This window comes from Schistocerca nitens, chromosome 2 (assembly GCF_023898315.1).
Source record: "Schistocerca nitens isolate TAMUIC-IGC-003100 chromosome 2, iqSchNite1.1, whole genome shotgun sequence".
NCBI lineage: Eukaryota > Metazoa > Arthropoda > Insecta > Orthoptera > Acrididae > Schistocerca > Schistocerca nitens.
In genome coordinates, this window is record NC_064615.1 from 1,047,462,538 (window position 1) to 1,047,481,391 (window position 18,854).

At 44.2% G+C, this 18,854-nt stretch overlaps 1 protein-coding gene across 1 annotated transcript in view; it reads right to left on the reverse strand.

The window, feature by feature from the left end:
- Positions 1–1,082: 1,082 nt before the first annotated feature.
- The window catches only part of LOC126235527 (calphotin-like), a 35,134-nt gene continuing 17,362 nt past the window's right edge, over positions 1,083–18,854 (reverse strand). Inside the window, exon 2 of the mRNA XM_049944246.1 lies at positions 1,083–2,007. Coding sequence (XP_049800203.1) covers positions 1,362–2,007 — 646 coding nt within the window. The 3' untranslated portion in view covers positions 1,083–1,361. The remainder of the gene's footprint in view (positions 2,008–18,854) is intronic.

The following is an 18,854-nucleotide window of genomic DNA, read 5'->3' on the forward strand; positions in this document are numbered from 1 at the left end:
GCTGTTATTAGAAAGCTTGCCTGGTATTTTACTCATTTATTTAAGACATTTTCAGCTTTTTAAGTTGTGTTCGTGGTGCAGAGCTGCGACGGCGGAACGAGCAGCCGCTGCGGCAGATTCAAATCTGATAATAAGGGCAATCACAACGCAATAAGCGATCAGGTAAAAACTGAATGTCAAATTGTTTCTTACAGCAGTTCGAGATCGGAGTACAAAGCAGCAGATTTTATGTTGTGTTTCACAGGCGGACGCGGGCTGCTAATATTGTAAACTTTAACAGTGTCAAAGTTAAAATACTTTCATGTTTCAAAAGGAAATCTTGCTGTGCAAAATTCTGGACTGGTAAAAGTTACAGAAAAATCATTTTCTGGTTAATAATGATAGTCTCATGCTCTAGTGTTAGCCGTGGTACTAATTAATAATTAATGTTGACGCAAAATCCACTGCAAGGTTTGAGGTTCTTTAAGCATTGCGTGCGGTAACTTCATTATTTTCGATAACAGAAATAATTTCAGAACATTTTTACGATAGTTGTAGCAGAGGTGTTAATGTTGTGCATTCTACTGAGTTATAGTAACAAAACAGTGTACATTTAATAAGAAGCCAGTTCCAGTGTTATAATAATTAATCTCATTTGTTCGCTAAAAACATATTTTAGCACATACAATTAACCAAAGTAAACCAGTGTACAGAAAAAATATTGGAGCGTGAAATGTTGTGTCATACAATTTTTGTAAGTTATTTACCTTTTCCACAATTAAAGGTTATCTTTGTATAAATAATTGTTCAGTATGATAATCCCTAAACAAGGACGCCACACTTTCATTGTACGTCGTTTGTTGAACAACTAGTGGTATTAAGATGTTGAACTTTGGCGGCCAATACTTTGGCGGATTGTTCATATTGATACATTACAGCTGGACAGTACGTAAAAGAGTGAGAGCGTAATACTACAAATCATGAGAGAAAATATTTCTGTTGTTATTTCCTCGATATCGTTTTACATGTACATCAGTTTCATTGATGAGTAAAAGTAATCTGCACAGAAAGACACTGTAAGCTGTGCGAAATTTAAGTAATGTATGAAATTGGTATAATCTCCTTTTCTTTGAGTTGATAAGGCTACATTAACGTGAAGCATGTAGGAACAGAATAAGTAGATAAAAGAGGACATTTTTTGTAGTAAATACTTTATTTTACGATGCAGATCGTTTGAGCAACAAATAGATGAACAGTTCATGGTAATGTATCGGCAACTGTAATGGCAGATGAGGGAGATTGCAGTTGTCGTTGATGGACGTGTACGTATACTTGCGATTTCAGGGTTCATTGCCAAGCCTGTGTCGAATCTTCAGGTCTGTCTACCCGTGGTGAGGCAGGTGTGCAGGATCCTGTGCTGGTGCCGGGTAAGCATATGCGTGGGCGGCGGGAACGGGGGCGGCCAGGACAGCTGCGTGGGCGGCGGGGGCGGGAGCAGGGGCGGTGTGCACTGGCGCATGGGCGACAGGGGCGGCGTACACCGCGGTGTGGGCGACGGGAGCGGGGGCGTACACTGGACTGTGGGCGGCGGGCGCCGAAGCAGGGACGGCCGCGACCACGGCCCTGGGCGGCGCCGGCGTCGGGTGTCCGACGCGCTTCACGACCGCCTGGAAGCCGTTGTGGTCGTCGGCCGTGTACTCGACGATGCGGGTCGTGCCGTCGGCGTCGATGAGGCTGTAGGCGCCGGTCACGCGGTCGCCGTCGCGGTGCTCGAACTGCGTCTTGGCGTCGCCCGTGTGCGAGTCGGCCACGGCGTAGTCGAACCTGTAGCTGGGCGGCGCGTAGTGGTCGTAGACGACGGCGTGGGCCGGCGCCGGAGCTGCAGCCGCAGGGAGGTGGGCCGGCGCTACGAGCCCGGCGTGGGCGGCGGCCAGCAGGCAGGCGAGGACGGCGACACTCTGCATATCGGGCGACTGCTGCAGCTGTCCTGGCAACGGGGGAGGTGGGTGTGGTGTGGCTGTGTGGTCGCTGCTCCCGCTTAAGTACGTGTCTAATGTCCGGCACAGAAAGGGGAAAGCATTCTACGTCGCCTCGCCTTCATCGCTGACGCCAGCGTCCCAGGAGAATGTAAAGCCTGTCAAGGTGAACCTGCCGAAGGTACCAGGAAGGCCGTTTGACAGGGATTTGGATACTCATCTGAATCTTAAACAAATTCTAGATATATCCGACTATGAAATACAGCCTTGTTGCCGAGAAGGATATAACTGTTACTCGGTATATCTGTAAATTAAACTTCTGTGATAACTACGGTAGTCACATTTGCTTTAGCAGCATTCTATACGTCTAAAGTCGCTCAGAGAAGCCTTCATAAGCTCTGCATCTTTTGCAAAGAGCTGGGGATAATTCTGGAGAGAGTACACAACTATATACTAGAAGATATCAGCGTCACTTCATTCAGCTACAGAAATGAAAAAAACTCGTGGAGTCACTACGCTCCCCATACTTGATTATGGTGATCCAGTTACCCAAGGACTGTTTATTTTTTACTTATTTACACGTCACGTTCCGTAGGACCGAATTGAGGAGCAAGTCTCTAAGGTCATGGAACGTGTCAGTACATGAAATTACAACGTAAAAGTAATAATAGATAAAAATAAATGTTCATGAACCCGAAAACAGTCAGTCCATAAGTTTAAGTAATCGCAATCAACAATACAATAAGAATCAGCTTAATTTTTCAAGGAATTCCTCGACAGAACAGAAGGAGTGACTCATGAGGAAACTCTTCAGTTTCGGTTTGAAAGCGTGTCGATTACTGCTAAGATTTTTGAATTCGAGTGGTAGCTTATTGAAAATGGATGCAGCAGTATACTGCACACCTTTTTGCACAAGAGTTAAAGAAGTTCGATCCAAATGCACGTTTTATTTCTGCCGAGTATTAACCGAGTGAAAGCTGCTTATTCTTGGGAATAAACTAATATTGGTAACAAGAAATGACAGTAAAGAATATATACAGGGTGTTACAAAAAGGTACGGCCAAACTTTCAGGAAACATTCCTCACACACAAATAAAGAAAAGATGTTATGTGGAGATGTGTCCGGAAACGCTTAATTTCCATGTTAGAGCTCATTTTGGTTTCGTTCTTCCACCTACGCTCAATGGAGCACGTTATCATGATTTCATACGGGATACTCTACCCGTGCTGCTAGAACATGTGCCTTTACAAGTACGACCCAACATGTGGTTCATGCACGATGGAGCTCCTGCACATTTCATTCGAAGTGTTCGTACGCTTCTCGACAACAGATTCGGTGACCGATGGATTGGTAGAGGCGGACCAATTCCATGGCCTCCACGCTCTCCTGATCTCAACCCTCTTGACTTTCATTTATGGGGGCATTTGAAAGCTCTTGTCTACGCAACCCCGGTACCAAATGTAGAGACTCTTCGTGCTCGTATTGTGGACGGCTGTGATACAATACGCCATTCTCCAGGGCTGCGTCAGCGCATCAGGGATTCCATGCGACGGAGGGTGGATGCATGTATCTTCGCTAACGGAGGACATTTTGAATATTTCCTGTAACAAAGTGTTTGAAGTCACGCTGGTACGTTCTGTTGCTGTTTGTTTCCATTCCATGATTAATGTGATTTGAAGAGAAGTAATAAAATGAGCTCTAACACGGAAAGTAAGCGTTTCCGGTCACATGTCCACATAACACATTTTCTTTCTTTGTGTGTGAGGAATGTTTCCTGAAAGTTTGTCCGTACCTTTTTGTAACACCCTGGATATTGAGAGACCAATGTCAAAATACCCAGAATCGTGAACAGGGGTCGACAAGAGGTTCGTGAACTGCACCACTTGTTGCCCGAACCGCCCGTTTCTGAGCCAAAAATATCCTTTTATACTGGGAAGAGTTACCCAAAACTATAATACCATACGACATAAGCGAATGAAAATAAGCGAAGTAGCCTAGTTTTCGTGTTGAACGATCACTTATTTCTAATACCGTCCGAATAGTAAAAATGACTAAGTCTTTGAACAAGATCCTGAACGTGGGCTTTCCACGACAGCTTACTATCTATATGAACACCTAGAAATCTGAACTGTTCAGTTTCACTAATCATATGCCCTTTCTATGAAATTAAAACGTCAGGTTTTGTTGAATTGTGTTATACGATCAGTAAAAAATGACCCTTACTGTGATTTAGCGTTAGTTTATCTTCTACAAGCCATGAACTTAGGTCATGTATTGCACAATTTGAAACCGAGACAATGTTGCACACAACATCCGTTACTACCAAACTAGTGTCATCAACAAACAAATATTTTAGAGTTATCCGTAATACTAGAGGGCATATCGTTTATATAACTAAGGAACAGCAGTGGCCCCAACCCTGATCCCTGAGGCATCTCCCCTCACCCCCCCCCCCCCCCCCCACTTGACAGTACCCCACTCAGACCCCTCGTCACAGCCGTTATCAACATTGTGAATAATGACCTTTTGCTGCCTGCAGCTAAAGTAAGAGGTGAATCAATTGTGAGCTACTCCCCGTATTCTGTAATGGTCCAACTTCTGGAGCAATATTTGGTGATCAACACAATCACATGCCTTAGTTAAATAAAAAATATGCCAAGCTTTCGAAACCTTTCGTTTAGCGCATCCAGCGCCTCACAGAGAAAAGAGAATGTAGCGTTTTCAGTTGTTAAACGACTTCTAAAGCCGAACTGTACATTTGATAGCAAATCGTGTGATATAAAATTATCAGTTATCCTCACATACACAGCCTTTTCAAAAACTTTTGCAAACACTGATGGTATAGAAATAGGTCTAAAATTATCTACATTATCCCTTTCTCCCTTTTTATAAAGCGGCTTTACTACTGAGTACTTTAATCGCTCAGGAAACTGACCATTGCTAAAGGAAAAGTTAGAGATATGGCTAAATGCAGGGCTAACATGTGCAGCACAATACTTAAATATTCTGCTAGACACTCCATCATAGCCATGAGAGTCCTTAGTCTTCAGTGATTTAATTATTGACTCAATCTCCCTCTTGTCTGTATCACAGAGGAGTATTTCAGACATCAATCTCGGAAAGGCATTTGCGAAGAAAGTTATATGATTTCCTTTAGAAACTAAATTTTTATTTGATTCACCAACAATTCTCAGAAAATGATTGTTAAATACTGTACATATATCTGATTTACCAGTAACAGAACTGTCGTAAGAGAACCGGCTGGATCTGGCGATGAATGCTTATATACGATCATTTGTGATGTACGCTGTTTCCGCCATATCACTCCTGCCTACGATCATGGCTATGTGTCGATAAACTTAGACACCGTGTACCACTGCATCACACTGCAACGTCCTTTAAATCATTTTCTGTCTTAGGAACTCTATTTTAGAACGCCCTTCCTCAAACTATGGGAGAAATAATGTTTCAAACTCCAGCAAACAACTAGTGGGCCACCTGTCACTATAGCTATATCTCCAATATTCTTGTCTGCAGCTCACTCTTGTCAACTCCCACCCTTTTCCACAACTTGTCTACAGAGTTCTATGTTTAATTCCGTTCATTTTTGGGTTTCGTATATCAGTCGGCAACGATGGTGCCCTCACAGGATCACTTTGTTGTCCGTTTGCCTGTGTGTTAAAAATCATTTTTCTCAGTAACGGGTAGATGTATCGAGTTCAAATGTAGGTCACATGCAAAGGTCCAAGGTCCCTTGGCACTGTAAACAATTGAAGCTTCTAAGTTGATGCAATCTAAGGATAGGGTCGTTTATTTAACATATTTTGATGGTTGCAGACTCTCGTCGGAACCTAAAGGATACTTCCCGTTTATCTGGATTATAAAATTAGGCAAGAAGCAAGGTTTCACAGTACAAGCAAAGGAAAAAGTCCGAAAATCATTAATCTGTAACTCTATTACAAGAACAAAACCTTTTTGTTATTTGTTATTAGGCTGTCTGACGGTCCGTCTGTTAAGACCTCTTTTTGTCAGGAAGGGCTAGACGTATCAAGTTGAAATTTATGTCACATACTAAGATCTATGATCCCTGTGTTGTGTAACAAAGTTAAGCTTCTACGTCAATGCAATCAAAAGATACGGCTATTGATGTCACATATTTTGATACTCGCAAACTCACTCATAATAGGCTAGAGGGTACTTCCCGTTGACCTACAGTCATGACATTTCGAAAAAAGCAAAGTTCCATAGTAAAATTAAAGGTAAAAATCATAAAATTGTGAATTTTAATCACACAAAACGTATTTACTTTATCATTTGTTAACTGACTTCAAAACTGAAATTAAAACATTCTCGAAAGTCTTGGAATTCCCGGGACCGATATCGCGTCAGTATCAATGTCTATTAAAGGCAAAATTTGTCGAGATTCTCGATTTCCGTGATGTATGGCCTATATGTACGCTTAATTATAGGGGATCGGCAAAATAATGTGAACACTGGCAGTAATGGGATGGTTGTGTTTGGCAGTCAACAACGCAGGTAAGGCACGTGTCGCGCTGGACTGTGAGTGTTCAGTACGGACTAGGCATCAGTACTAGTTGTTTACGAGTAGCGCACACTTCGTATTTGCAGTCAGGGGCCGAGGTCGACGTGCAATGAAAGACCTAACAGAGTTCCAAAGAGGGTGGATTGCGGGGGCCCGATTAGCTGGAGCATCTGTAACCAAGACAGCAAACTTACTGAATTTTTTAAGAGCAGCTGTTTCAACAGTCATGACCACCTACACAAAACATGGAAAGACATCATCTTGTAAACGTAATTGTGGGCGCAAATCAAAACTAAATGACGGAGATCGTCGTACGCTCACACGAACTGCGTAAAAACAACACAAAACTACGGCGGCTAAAGTGACTGCAGAGATCAGTAACCACCTTCGAGACCCCGTATCTATCGACACTGTCCGCCGAGAACACCATAAAGCGATTATTCATGGACGAGCTGCTATACTGAAACCATTAGTGACGACACCCAGGGCAAAGAAGCGTAAAACATGGTGTCAGGAGCATAAATCCTGGACGGCTGATCAGTGTGGGCCGGCCGGAGTGGCCACGCGGTTAAAGGCGCTACAGTCTGGAACCGCACGACCGCTACGGTCACAGGTTCGAATCCTGCCTCGGGCATGGATGTGTGTGATGTCCTTAGGTTAGTTAGGTTTAAGTAGTTCTAAGTTCTAGGGGACTTATGACCACAGCAGTTGAGTCCCATAGTGCTCAGAGCCATTTGAACCATTTTTTGATCAGTGGGAACACGTCATCTGGTCCGACGAGTCAGCGTTTTCGATATTTCCAACATCGGGCCGGGTTTACGTCTGGCGAACGCCAAAATAAGCCTACAATCCTGATTGCTTGATTCCAACGGTTAAGCATGGAAATCGAGGTGTGATATTGTGGGCAGCCATATCATGGTATTCTGCAGGTCCCATCATTAATCTCAAAGGCCGCGTTACAGTCAACGATTATGTGAAAATTTTAAGTTATCAATGATTCAGACGTTGTTCCCCAACAATGATGACCTATTTTAGGACGATAATGCGCCCATTCTCACAGTCAGGACAGTTCAATTGTGGTATGAGGAGCATTCAAATGAACTGCAGCGTCTTCCCTGGCCAGCACTGTCCTCGGACTTAAACGTTATCGAACCCTTGTGGGCGGTACTGGAGCGCAGACTCCGGACCAGATTTCCGCCTCCCTCGTCACTACAGGAGTTAGAAGAGGTTCTGATTGAAGAGTGGCGCCGGCCGGTGTGGCCGAGCGGTTCTAGGCGCTTCAGTCTGGAACCGCGCGACCGCTACGGTCGCAGGTTCGAATCCTGCCTCGGGCATGGATGTGTGTGATGTCCTTAGGTTGGTTAGGTTTAAGTATTTCTAAGTTCTAGGGGACTGATGACCTCAGATGTCAAGGCCCATAGTGCTCAGAGCCATTTGAATAAAAGTCACTAAGGAATAAAAGAGATATTAAGCGTAGGGCAGCCAAGGCAAATAGGCAGCACGAAAAATGTGATGGTCATCGGAAGATCTGACTTCACGTACAGAAAAGTCAAAACAGTCTTCATTACAATTAAAAGCAAAGGCGGCAACATTGAGAGTGCAGAGTGAATTCCACTGTTAAACGCAAAGGAGAGGGCAAAGAGTATACTGAAAGCCTCTATAAGAAGAACTTGTTGGAGGACGTGATAGAAGAAGAAATTGAACTAGGTATGGAAGAAATAGGGGATCCAAATAATAGTCAGAATTTTAAAGAGCTTTCGAAGACGTGAGATGAAATAAAACTACAATCATTAGGGCAAACAGCAACAAAAAGATTATTCAGGTAGGTGTGTACAATGTATGAGACTGGAGACATACCATCCGAATTTTGGAAATGTATCGTCCGAAGAATTCCAACGCCCGTAGGATTTGTCAGCTTAGAAAAAGCGTTCAACAGTGTAGAATTGTGCAAGATGTTAGGAATTCTGAGAAAAATAGTAGTAAGCTGTAGGGAGAGATGGGTAACATACAATATGTATAAGAAACAAGAGGGAACAGTAAGACTGAAAGACCAAGAACGAAGTTTTCGGACTGAGAAGGTTGTAAGACAGGGACGCGGTGTTTCGCCCCTACTGTGCGATATATGCATGGAAGAAGCAGTATGGAAATAAAAGAAAGGCTTAAGAGTGGGATTAAAATTCAGGGTGAAAGGATGCCAATAATAAGATTCGCCGATGGCATTGTTGTCGTCAGTGAAGGCGAAGAAGAATTACAGGACCTGTTGAATGGAATGAACTGTCTAATGAGTATAGAAACGAATTGACAGTTAACCGGTAGCTGACAAAAGGAGCGATAAGTAGGTGAAATGAGAATAGCGAGAAACTTAACATTGAAATGTGTGGTCATGAAGCAGACAAAGATAAGGAATTCTGAGAACTTAGAAACAGTATAACCTATGATGGACAAAGCAAGAACGATGTAAGATGCAGACTAGCACCGAGAAAGAGGCCATTCCAGGCCAAGAGAATCCTACTGATATGAAACATAGGCCTTAACTTGAGCACGAAATTTCACAAATTATATGTTTGGAGTAAAGCGTTACATAGAAGTGAGTTGTGATGCTACAGAAGAATATTGAACATCAGGTTGACTGATCAGACAGGGAATGAGGAGGTTCGCCGAAGAAGGAACACACGGAAAACACAGACGGCAAGAGAGAGGATGTTAAGACATCGGGGAATGAGTCCCATGCTTCTGCTTGTGCAATGCCCCTCGGCTCGGAGGTACACGGGTTCGAATCACGATGATTACAAATTTTCGCAGCCAGTACCTGGCCACCATTTGGAGGAGAGGTGATACTGTAAAGTTCCTGATCACTAGTCTTGCGCCGATGTCCTGGATTAAATTCCAAACCTTTTCCCACTGTATCGTGAAGTGTGGGAATGTGATAGTGTTGAAGATGATTCGTCCCTCGAATGGGGATGTTAAGCTTCACGGGACCCTTAGTGAAATTAGAGAGGAGCAGGCTATGTGCCGGTATCGGGTTTCAACCACTACCTTCCCTTCACCCATAAAAACACAAACCCGACACTACACGGTACAAACATTGTAACACCCCACCCGGCACCTATCTGGTTTTGGTGTGTGTTCACCCCAGGTAACTGACTATCAGATCAACAGAGAGTGCAAAACTGCCGCAATGTCGGATAACGCAAAGAAAGTAATAAGGCCCTGTGACTCCTGATTGAACTGCGGTGGCAGTGTTGACATTAATTGATTCAGAATTGATCACTTTTAATTAAAAAGGGGTGCACATTGATGTTATATTCAGCTATTGAACACCATATGCAAATGTTGAACATACAATTAATTAAGAAAATGACTTGGGATTTCAACTACTTGATTGAAAACAGATGCAAACGATTAGCACAGATTTATTTTAACTCACGACCTTCAATCATCACGTTACATGACTCTCCTAACAGGCAGTGGTAATAAATTGCGTTTGCGTGGAGTAAAGTGCGATAAATCAAAAGTAATTCCTATCGACTGACCCAGGTGTCATGCGAAGTGCGAGAAGAATTCTACAATACAAGGCCCATGAAACCCTCGTGGAAACTTTGCCAACGTGATCCAACAAATTAATCAGTGGCCAGAGCGGGCGCAATATCACCGAATTCAGCGTGGCAGAGTGGCGTCGTCGTGCGGATGTCGGCCAACCTCATGGTGCTGCAGGGCTGCGCTCATCTGTTCACTCCTAGCTATCTTGTTCAGTACATAGCTGAACCAAAACTTCCTATCTCCAAGCTCAATCGTTCCATTTGCTAAGTCCTAAACTGCAGAGATGCTCACTCTTTCTCAGGCAAGCTGAGTCATGAACGCTACATCCTCACTCTAGGCAAGCTGAGAATGGAAGACCTCTACAGAGACTTCTCACAGTCCGCTCTTCACCTCGGTTTCCCCTCCAGCAAAATCACTTACGCCTATTGCAGCGCAAGTCGCGTTAATTATGCGTCGCTTCCCAGCGCCGACCAATGCCTTCTCTGGGAAGTGAACAAATTCCCACAAAATTTCCTTTCCCCTCAACTTCTGCTATTTAGCTCCTCCCAGGCCACCCATAAAGGTTAGCATCTGCACAAACACCAATTTTTCCGGAATTCTGACTCCCAGGAGAGTACTTCAAATTCCTCGGTCCTATGTTCCCATCGGAGGCCGGCGTATTTCATTCTGTCGCTCTTCACCTGATTTTCTTCAGACTCTGCGGACCGTGAATTCAGCGTGAAGTTGCTATAGTCACGAACATGCATATTTTTATCTCTGTTGACCGCTCCACCATAGCTTTGCGCGGTTTTCTCGCATGTTTCACTGAAAACAGGACGACGGACATTTATCAACAGGTGTACCAGTTCTCCGTCTGCTTCCCAGTACACCAGCATGGGGTCGGGGTCAACCACCCATGCTGTCACTCATCTTAAGGCGGCTGGAGGCCGCGCCCCGTTACCGCTTTCTCAGAGCTTGAGCCACCCTAAGCTGCCTATTGTCACTTCCCTTAGCCGCTCCCCCGGCGGCCACGGTCAATTCTGAGTACTTCCTTGGGGTAAACTAGCCTCCAGTAAATCGACGTGTTTCCACAAAGTTTTCATGTCATGTGAATTACTTTAAAACCATCACCCGACATTAATTATTTCAATACGTCCATACTATACCCTCTACAAGATGCATTGTGCCTTGTCAGTCATTTTTGTTCAGCCCCACTGTTCACTCAACGTGAGTTAGGTGATCTTTAATGATTTCATGTAAGGGGCATAATTCTTGCCATCTTACAACATCACGTCTACACAACTCTGATACCCACTTGACACTTTGACAGGCCGTAGTAATTTAACAGTAAACCACCTCCACTGGGACCTGATTTCCTCATTGGCTTTCCTAAGATCATTTCCTGGGTTTGGGACAACTCTGAATAGCTGTGATGGTAAAAAAAATGGAGACTTATTTTAAGCTTGAAATTAGCTGATGCTACAATAAAGAAATGTACTAGTAATTTGATAGATCCAGTCAGCACAATAACTCAACAATAATAATGGACGTATTTTATGTGTCTGTTACAAGGAAAATACCGATGCCTTCATGCATGAAGTTAACTGTGGTCATACTGCCACAAGAGTACATGAAAAATATGTTACGTGTTTCCTCCTTATGACAGTGATATTAAATTCTGAGAGGATCCAACGAACACGGAGAATATTCTGAGAAGGTTGATCGTTTATTTCATCCCATGTACGAGACTAGCGATCACTTTAGATAGTAACTGGGTAGTCTTTCATATTGAGCCATCCTAGCTGGCCAGCATTTCTTTTTATTGGAAACTGGGAAAATATCTACAAACTCTATATTTAAACAAACGAAACAGAAATGGCAAAGTTAACTATAAAAGTGTTTGCGTGCTAAATACTAACAAGGGAACCTCCCCATCGCACCCCCCTCAGATTTAGTTATAAGTTGGCACAGTGGATAGGCCTTCATAAACTGAACACAGATCAATTGAGAAAACAGGAAGAAGTTGCGTGGAACTATGAAAAAATAAGCAAAATATACAAACTGAGTAGTCCATGGGCCACATAGGCAACATCTTGGACGATCTGAGGTCAGGAGCGCCGTGGTCTCGTGGTAGCGTGAGCAGCTGCAGAACGAAAGGTCCTTGGTTCAAGTCTTCTCTCCAGTGAGAATTTTACTTTCTTTATTTTTACATCGTTATTATCTGTCCGTTCGTTCATTGACGTCTCTGTTCACTGTAATAATTTAGTGTCTGTGTCTTGCGACCGCATCGCAAAACCGTGTGATTAGTAGACGAAAGGACGTGCCTTTCCAATGGGAACCGAAAACATTTGATCGCAAGGTCATAGGTCAACCGATTCCTCCACAGGAAAACACATCTGATATATTCTATACGACACTGGTAACGGCATGTGCGTCACATGACAGGAATATGTTGTCGACCCACCTAGCTTGTACACTTGGCGAATAGGTAAAAAGATTCTTCTACCTTGCCCGATTTAGGTTTTCTTGTGGATGTGATAATCACTCCCAAAAAAGTGATGAAAACACAATAGTTTGTCACATAAACTGAAAACAAAAAAAAGTAATCTTTTTACTCGATGGAGGATTTGAAGCAAGGACCTCTCGCTCCGCAGCTGCTCACGTTACCACGAGACCACGGCGCTCCTGCGTTCTTAGAGTCCTTGATGTCGCCTATCTTCCCATGAACTACTCAGTTTGTATATTTTGCTTATTTTTTCACAGTTCCACACAACTTCTTCCTGTTTTCTCAATTGATCTGTGTTCAGTTTTTCAAGGCCTATCCACTGTGCCAACTTATAACTAAATCTGAGGGGGGTGCGATGGGGAGGTTCCCTTGTAAGTACTAATCTTGCTCGAGAATGAGAGCCAGAAGTATAATGTGCATCAGTGACATAAAATTGAAATTTTGATGAAAAAGTACTTTGAGTTGTACATTGAGGATAGTGGGAATTCGTTTGAACACCTCACTTACATGAACGTACACCACATCGCTTATCTCAACAGTCAATTACACTGATCAGCCAGAACTTTATGACCAACTGCGTAATAGCCGGTATGTCCACCTTTGGCACGGATAACAGCTGCGACGCGTCGTGGCATGGAAGCAATGAGGCCCGGGTAGGTCGCTGGAGAGAGTTGGCATCACATCTCCACATGCGGGTCACCTAATTCTCGTAAGTTCCGGGAAGGGGAGCGACGAACTCTGACATTACGTTCAATCACATCCCAGATGTGTTCGACTGGGTTCAGATCTGCCGAGTTGTGGGGCCATCACATCAATTAGAACTCACCACTGTGTCCCTCGAACCACTCCATCACACTCCTGGCCTTGTGGCATGATGCGTTATCTTGTTGAAAAATGCCACTGCAAATGCGAAACATGATCGTCAAGAAGGGGTGTACGAGCCTGCAAGCACCGTACGATACTCCTTGGCCGTCATGGCGCCTTGCACGAGTTCCACTGGATCCATGGACGCCAACGTGAATATTCCCCAAAGCATAATGAAGCCGCATCCAGCTTGTCTCCGACCCACAGTACAGGTGTGAAGGAGCTGTTCCCCTGGGAGACGACGGATCCACGCCATCCCACCGGCGTGACGAACAAGGCATCTGGATTAGTCAGACCGTGCAACGCTCTGTTACTGCGCCATTGTCCAGTGCTGATGGTCACGTGCCCATTTCAGTCGTAATTGCCGATGCTGTGTTAACATCGGCACATGCACAGGTCGTCGGTTGTGGAGGCCCATTATTAAGAGTGTTCGGTGCACTACCCAGCATTAAAGTCCGCCACAGTTCACCGCCTGTCCTGTTTTACCAGTCTACCCAGCCTACGATGCCCGACATCTATAATGAAGCAAGGCCGCCTAACACCAGACGGTTTTGCCACGTGTTGAAGACACTTACCACAGCACTCCTCGTACACACGACAAATCGTGCAGTTTCGGAAACGCTCGTGCCGAACCACCGGGCCATCACAAACTGCTCTCGGTCAGACTGAGACAGATCACGCGCCTTCCCATTGTACACACGGTCAGCACTCGTAACTGATACTACACGAACCGTGCGTGTGTCTGACCAGCAGTCATTCCTCGCCAGGTGACGTTGCTATCGCCTGGTCGGGTTTATATCGATAGTAGGTCGTTGGTCATAATGTCCTGGCTGACCAGTGTATACACAGCGTGTTTCATTCGCCTCTAAAACTTTAAACGTTTCTAGCTCCCTCACTAAAATTAATATATACCGGCCTCAAATTGACACTGTTGGTTCAAATACATTAGTTACGTGATTCAAAAAAATAACGTTCTATTTAAAAAATCATAACTCATTGCTAACGTCTCTGAGAAATAATAAAACAAACCACGTTCATAACTCTGCACAAAGTGTAACCCTTCTAATGATTTCCTACCTAAATAAAGATTCCTTTCAGTTGTGATTTGGTAATTACAGAAAAGCAACTTAGCTGAGAGTAATTTGTAGTGCTTTGCCAGAAGAACTTAAAACTACAAGAAATTCGGCTTATTTTACAAAGAGTTTAAACAATTGTAATGTCTAGTGTGGTGTCACCGCCAGACACCACACTTGCTAGGTGGTAGCCTTTAAATCGGCCGCGGTCCATTAGTATACGTCGGACCCGCGTGTCGCCACTGTCAATGATCGCAGACCGAGCGCCGCCACACGGCAGGTCTAGAGAGACTTACTAGCACCCGCCCCAGTTGTACAGCCGACTTTGCTAGCGAAGCTACACTGACCAATACGCTCTCATTTGCTGAGACGATAGTTAGCTTAGCCTTCAGCTACGTCATTTGCTACGACCTAGCAAGGCGCCCTTACCAGTTTATATTCAGTGTAATAATGTCTAAACAAGAGCGATGTTCTCCAATTGTGGATTAAAGTTAAGTATTCCAAGAACTACGTTCTCTTCTTTATAGGATAATAACTTTACCTTGTTCCAGACCTCACGCCAATCTGCGTGAGCTTAACGCGTGCCTTTCCGCTACCTCCGAGTGGCTTGGCTGTCTTGCTACGCCACTACATCTAGTGGTGACATAGTAAACTGACTAGTAAATCATTCTGTCTGGCTTAAATCTGCCTCTTTGTTAAAGAACGTGTGCGTTGAATTGAAACGTCTGTTCTAAAAATTTTCCTTCTGCTGCTTTCTGTTCAGATTGTTCCAGCACTATCCCGTGCACATCAGCCAGTTGTATTGAGAGCCTGGCGATGAAGATATACCTGAAGTGATGGCACTGAACTAATGTGATTTAAGGTCGGTGTATGTATGCATAAATTAGCTGGGGTCAACAGAAACATCCGATCTCACGCGTCGGCTTTGACCCGTGACGTAAGGGTGTTGTGGCGTGTGACGTCATTACGGCGCGGAGTTTGGTTTGTGAGTGTGGTGTGTTTGTAGATGTTGCCTCGTTGACGTTACCTTAGTAGGAGTTTTAGGGCCTGTAATATATTGTTTACCTTTTTACTGTACTTTTTGTTTTAACGTCGTCTATGAGGCTTTTATCAGTTTGCCATTAGATTGTTCAATCTTTATGGTCTATATGTTTTGTCGCTACTCGTTATGTCTAATGAATCAATATTGTTTTTTTCTTTTTTTTTATTTGTTTCTTTTTTTTATCTTTTGATTGACCTACACATTGATCTGTAGCGTAGCCCTGAATACGAGGTTAGGTTGGGAGTTTTTTTTTGGCGGGGGGGGGGGGGTCAGGGGGGGGCGCAGCCCCCCCCCCCCCCTGCCTGGCCTTGATTACCACTTGCTTATTATTATCTTTGTTTGCTATCAATGTTAGCAGATTGTTCTTGTGAAACCTTTGTGTGTGTTGTTTTTCTATGTGTTTTCGTCTTTGTGATACGTATGCAACGTTTCTATATCCGCCATATTGGAATTGTCGTTTCCGCTATATTTGTGACGTCATGGGTCAAAGCCGACGGGTTAGATCGGACGCTTCCGTATTTCCATTAGCTGAGATGTAGTTATTTGACAGGATTGGGACGTTATTCAGTGTACTTCTGTATATTTAACACACATATTTATTTCCGCATCCGCTGTGTCAGGTTATATTCCTCTTTGACTTGTGTATGCCATTTGCACAAAATGCTCTACATACAAAATAATAATAATAATAATTTGGTGATGATACAGGAGAAACGAGGCATCAAACCGTAGAACTTTGCTTCACAGTCTCTCGTATATAACATAAATGAGGAACAGCTCTACAGTGAAGACATTGCTATTGTTATTTGTATGGTTCTGACGTTCACACTGTTTAGACGAACTGGGTTACTGATAACGCCAACGTGTTGTCGTTGGTCACCAGTGAGATAAGCCAATCTCGATGGGCTTCAGCCACTGGTATTACAACTGACCTACGAAATACGTTTGTTTAGGGGTCCAGTCAACAGGAGGAAGCGTTTCCTGGGGGATAGGCTGTCGAACGCACTGGCCGCTGTCCATTACAGTCTGTGCTGGCGTTTCGTTGGCACGCGTGGTAACATAGTCGGCGGTTCGTCCACAGAGTGACAGGTCTGCTAAACTGCTCCTTGATTTAGACCCAGGGTCGTGGGACGGGCCGCTTTTATTGTTCAGCGCGGCCGCCGCGGTGAGCCGCTGCATTGTTCTCTGGTTTACGCTGGCCGTCATTGTCTCGCACGTGGCGGACACGGCTCCTATAAATGTTTCGTGCCTCTCGCCTCTTTGACGGAGTTCGAGAGCTCGGACGTTCACCCGGTACGGGACGTGAGGAGCAAAACTCAGATAAACAGTTTTCTAAGTAGTGTGCTGTTTCGCATTTGGGAAATTGAACACACAAGCGGATGCAGAGTTGTAAAAAAAAAACTTATGGTAAAAGTCTATTACGAGGTCCCTCGGAACGCTGAAGGCGGTCCTTTGGGGAGCATACATTTAATATGCTCAGTCGCTGCGCCGGCCGGTGAGGCCGAGCGGTTCTAGGCACTACAGTCTGGAACCGCGCGACCGCTACGGTCGCAGGTTGGAATCCTACCTCGGGCATGGATGTGTGTGTTGTCCTTAGGATAGATTTAAGCAATTCTAGGAGACTGATGACCTCAGAAGTTAAGTCCCATAGTGCTCGAGCCATTTTTTACTCAGTCGCTCCGTATGTTGACTCGCGAACGCACTCAGTCTTTGAGATTTATAAATCCAATATTTGTAGAACTGGTTAGCTCGAAGCCAGTTGGCAACAGAGCACAGCATTTATTGATAAAGCACAAGGGCATAAATGTTGCACAAGACCCTCAGAAACTAGATCCACAGCTGTCAATGTCTAGATTAATACGCTGCCCCAGTAATTCGAATTATCACCAACGTTCCGGCAAGAGTAGCGCAAAGAGCCAGAATCCATAATTCGAGAATTCGATGCGGAGTCGATGAAGTGGTCAGTGCTGCTTCTGGTTCGGCACCGTTTTGTCTGCTCCAGCAGTGCCGTTGTCCTTAAGCTTGCTTTTTGTACATGATAAATGCCAGGATTCAGAGAAAAATGGGTTTTATTCCCAAGAACTACCACGAAGTGATACAATGCTCATGAAAACTGGCCATGGCAGCGGAGTGCCCCCCGATCTTCCCATTGTCGCGTTTGTGATAGAAAGCCGACGTCTCTAACTGAGCAGTACCGTGTTGGCGTTCCTAGCCCAGCGTAATAGAGCCATTTCTTACTGCGTAGTAGTTTACGTAACTGTTCACGCCACTAGTTAAAATGACAGAAGCAGAATACAATCAAAAATTTTACTATTATTACCGGTTACTATGCACATTTTTTAAATCTTACGGTCCATACTGATGAGAGAACTGTTGCAGAACTTTGCTATTTTCATCCAGGCTCCCAGTGAGCTGAGAATGAAGAAGATGGGTCCCTATTGGAAATACACTCTAAAGAATAATAATTAAAAAATAAGCAACCACCCACCATGAAGGAATTAACCGAAAGGGACGGAAATTGATAGATGAGATTTACATGTACAGACAAGCAAATGATAACAGTTTCACAGAAATTGGATGATTTTTTTTCCCAAGAAAAAGAGCGTCACAAATTGCGTAAATCAAAACCGCTTTGGTGCACCTTTGGCTCTTACGTAAGAATTTATTCTGTTTGTTATCGATTGACAGAGCTGTTGGACGTCGTCCTGAGGGATATCGTACCAAATTCTGTCCAACTGGCGCGTTATATCTTGAAAATCCCTAATGCTCCAAACGTTCTTAATTGGGAAGAGGTTCAGACACCTTGCTGGTCGAGGTTGAGTTTTACATGCACGAAGACAAGCAGTAGAACTCTCGCCACGTGCGGGCGCGCATTATCTTGCTGAAATGTAAGCCCCTGATGGCTTGCAATGAAGTGCAGCAAATCGGGGCGTAGAACATACTGCTGTGCTGTAACGATGGCGCGGAAGAGATCCGAAGGGCTATACTGCCTGAACAGAAACTGCACCCAGGCTGTCAACTCTGGTTGTCGGACGCTACGGTACGCGACAGTCAGACTGGTATACCATCGGTGCCTGGCGCATCCCTAGATACGTTTTTACTGCTCCTCGGGGGTCAGTTCGAAGTGGGACGCTGCACTGAAGACAATGTGAAACGTCCCCTTAGAAAAATTACTGTGCTGGTAAACCTCTTACGTCATTTGATTTTCAAACAGCTGAGCAAAACTGAACGTACTCAGACATTTCTCTCTTTACTTATTCTGATCATCACTAAACTGACACACAAAATATTTTTAGCGCAACGCAATCTGACTTTCAATAATCTCCACAAAAGAATGGCCCTGACTAACAA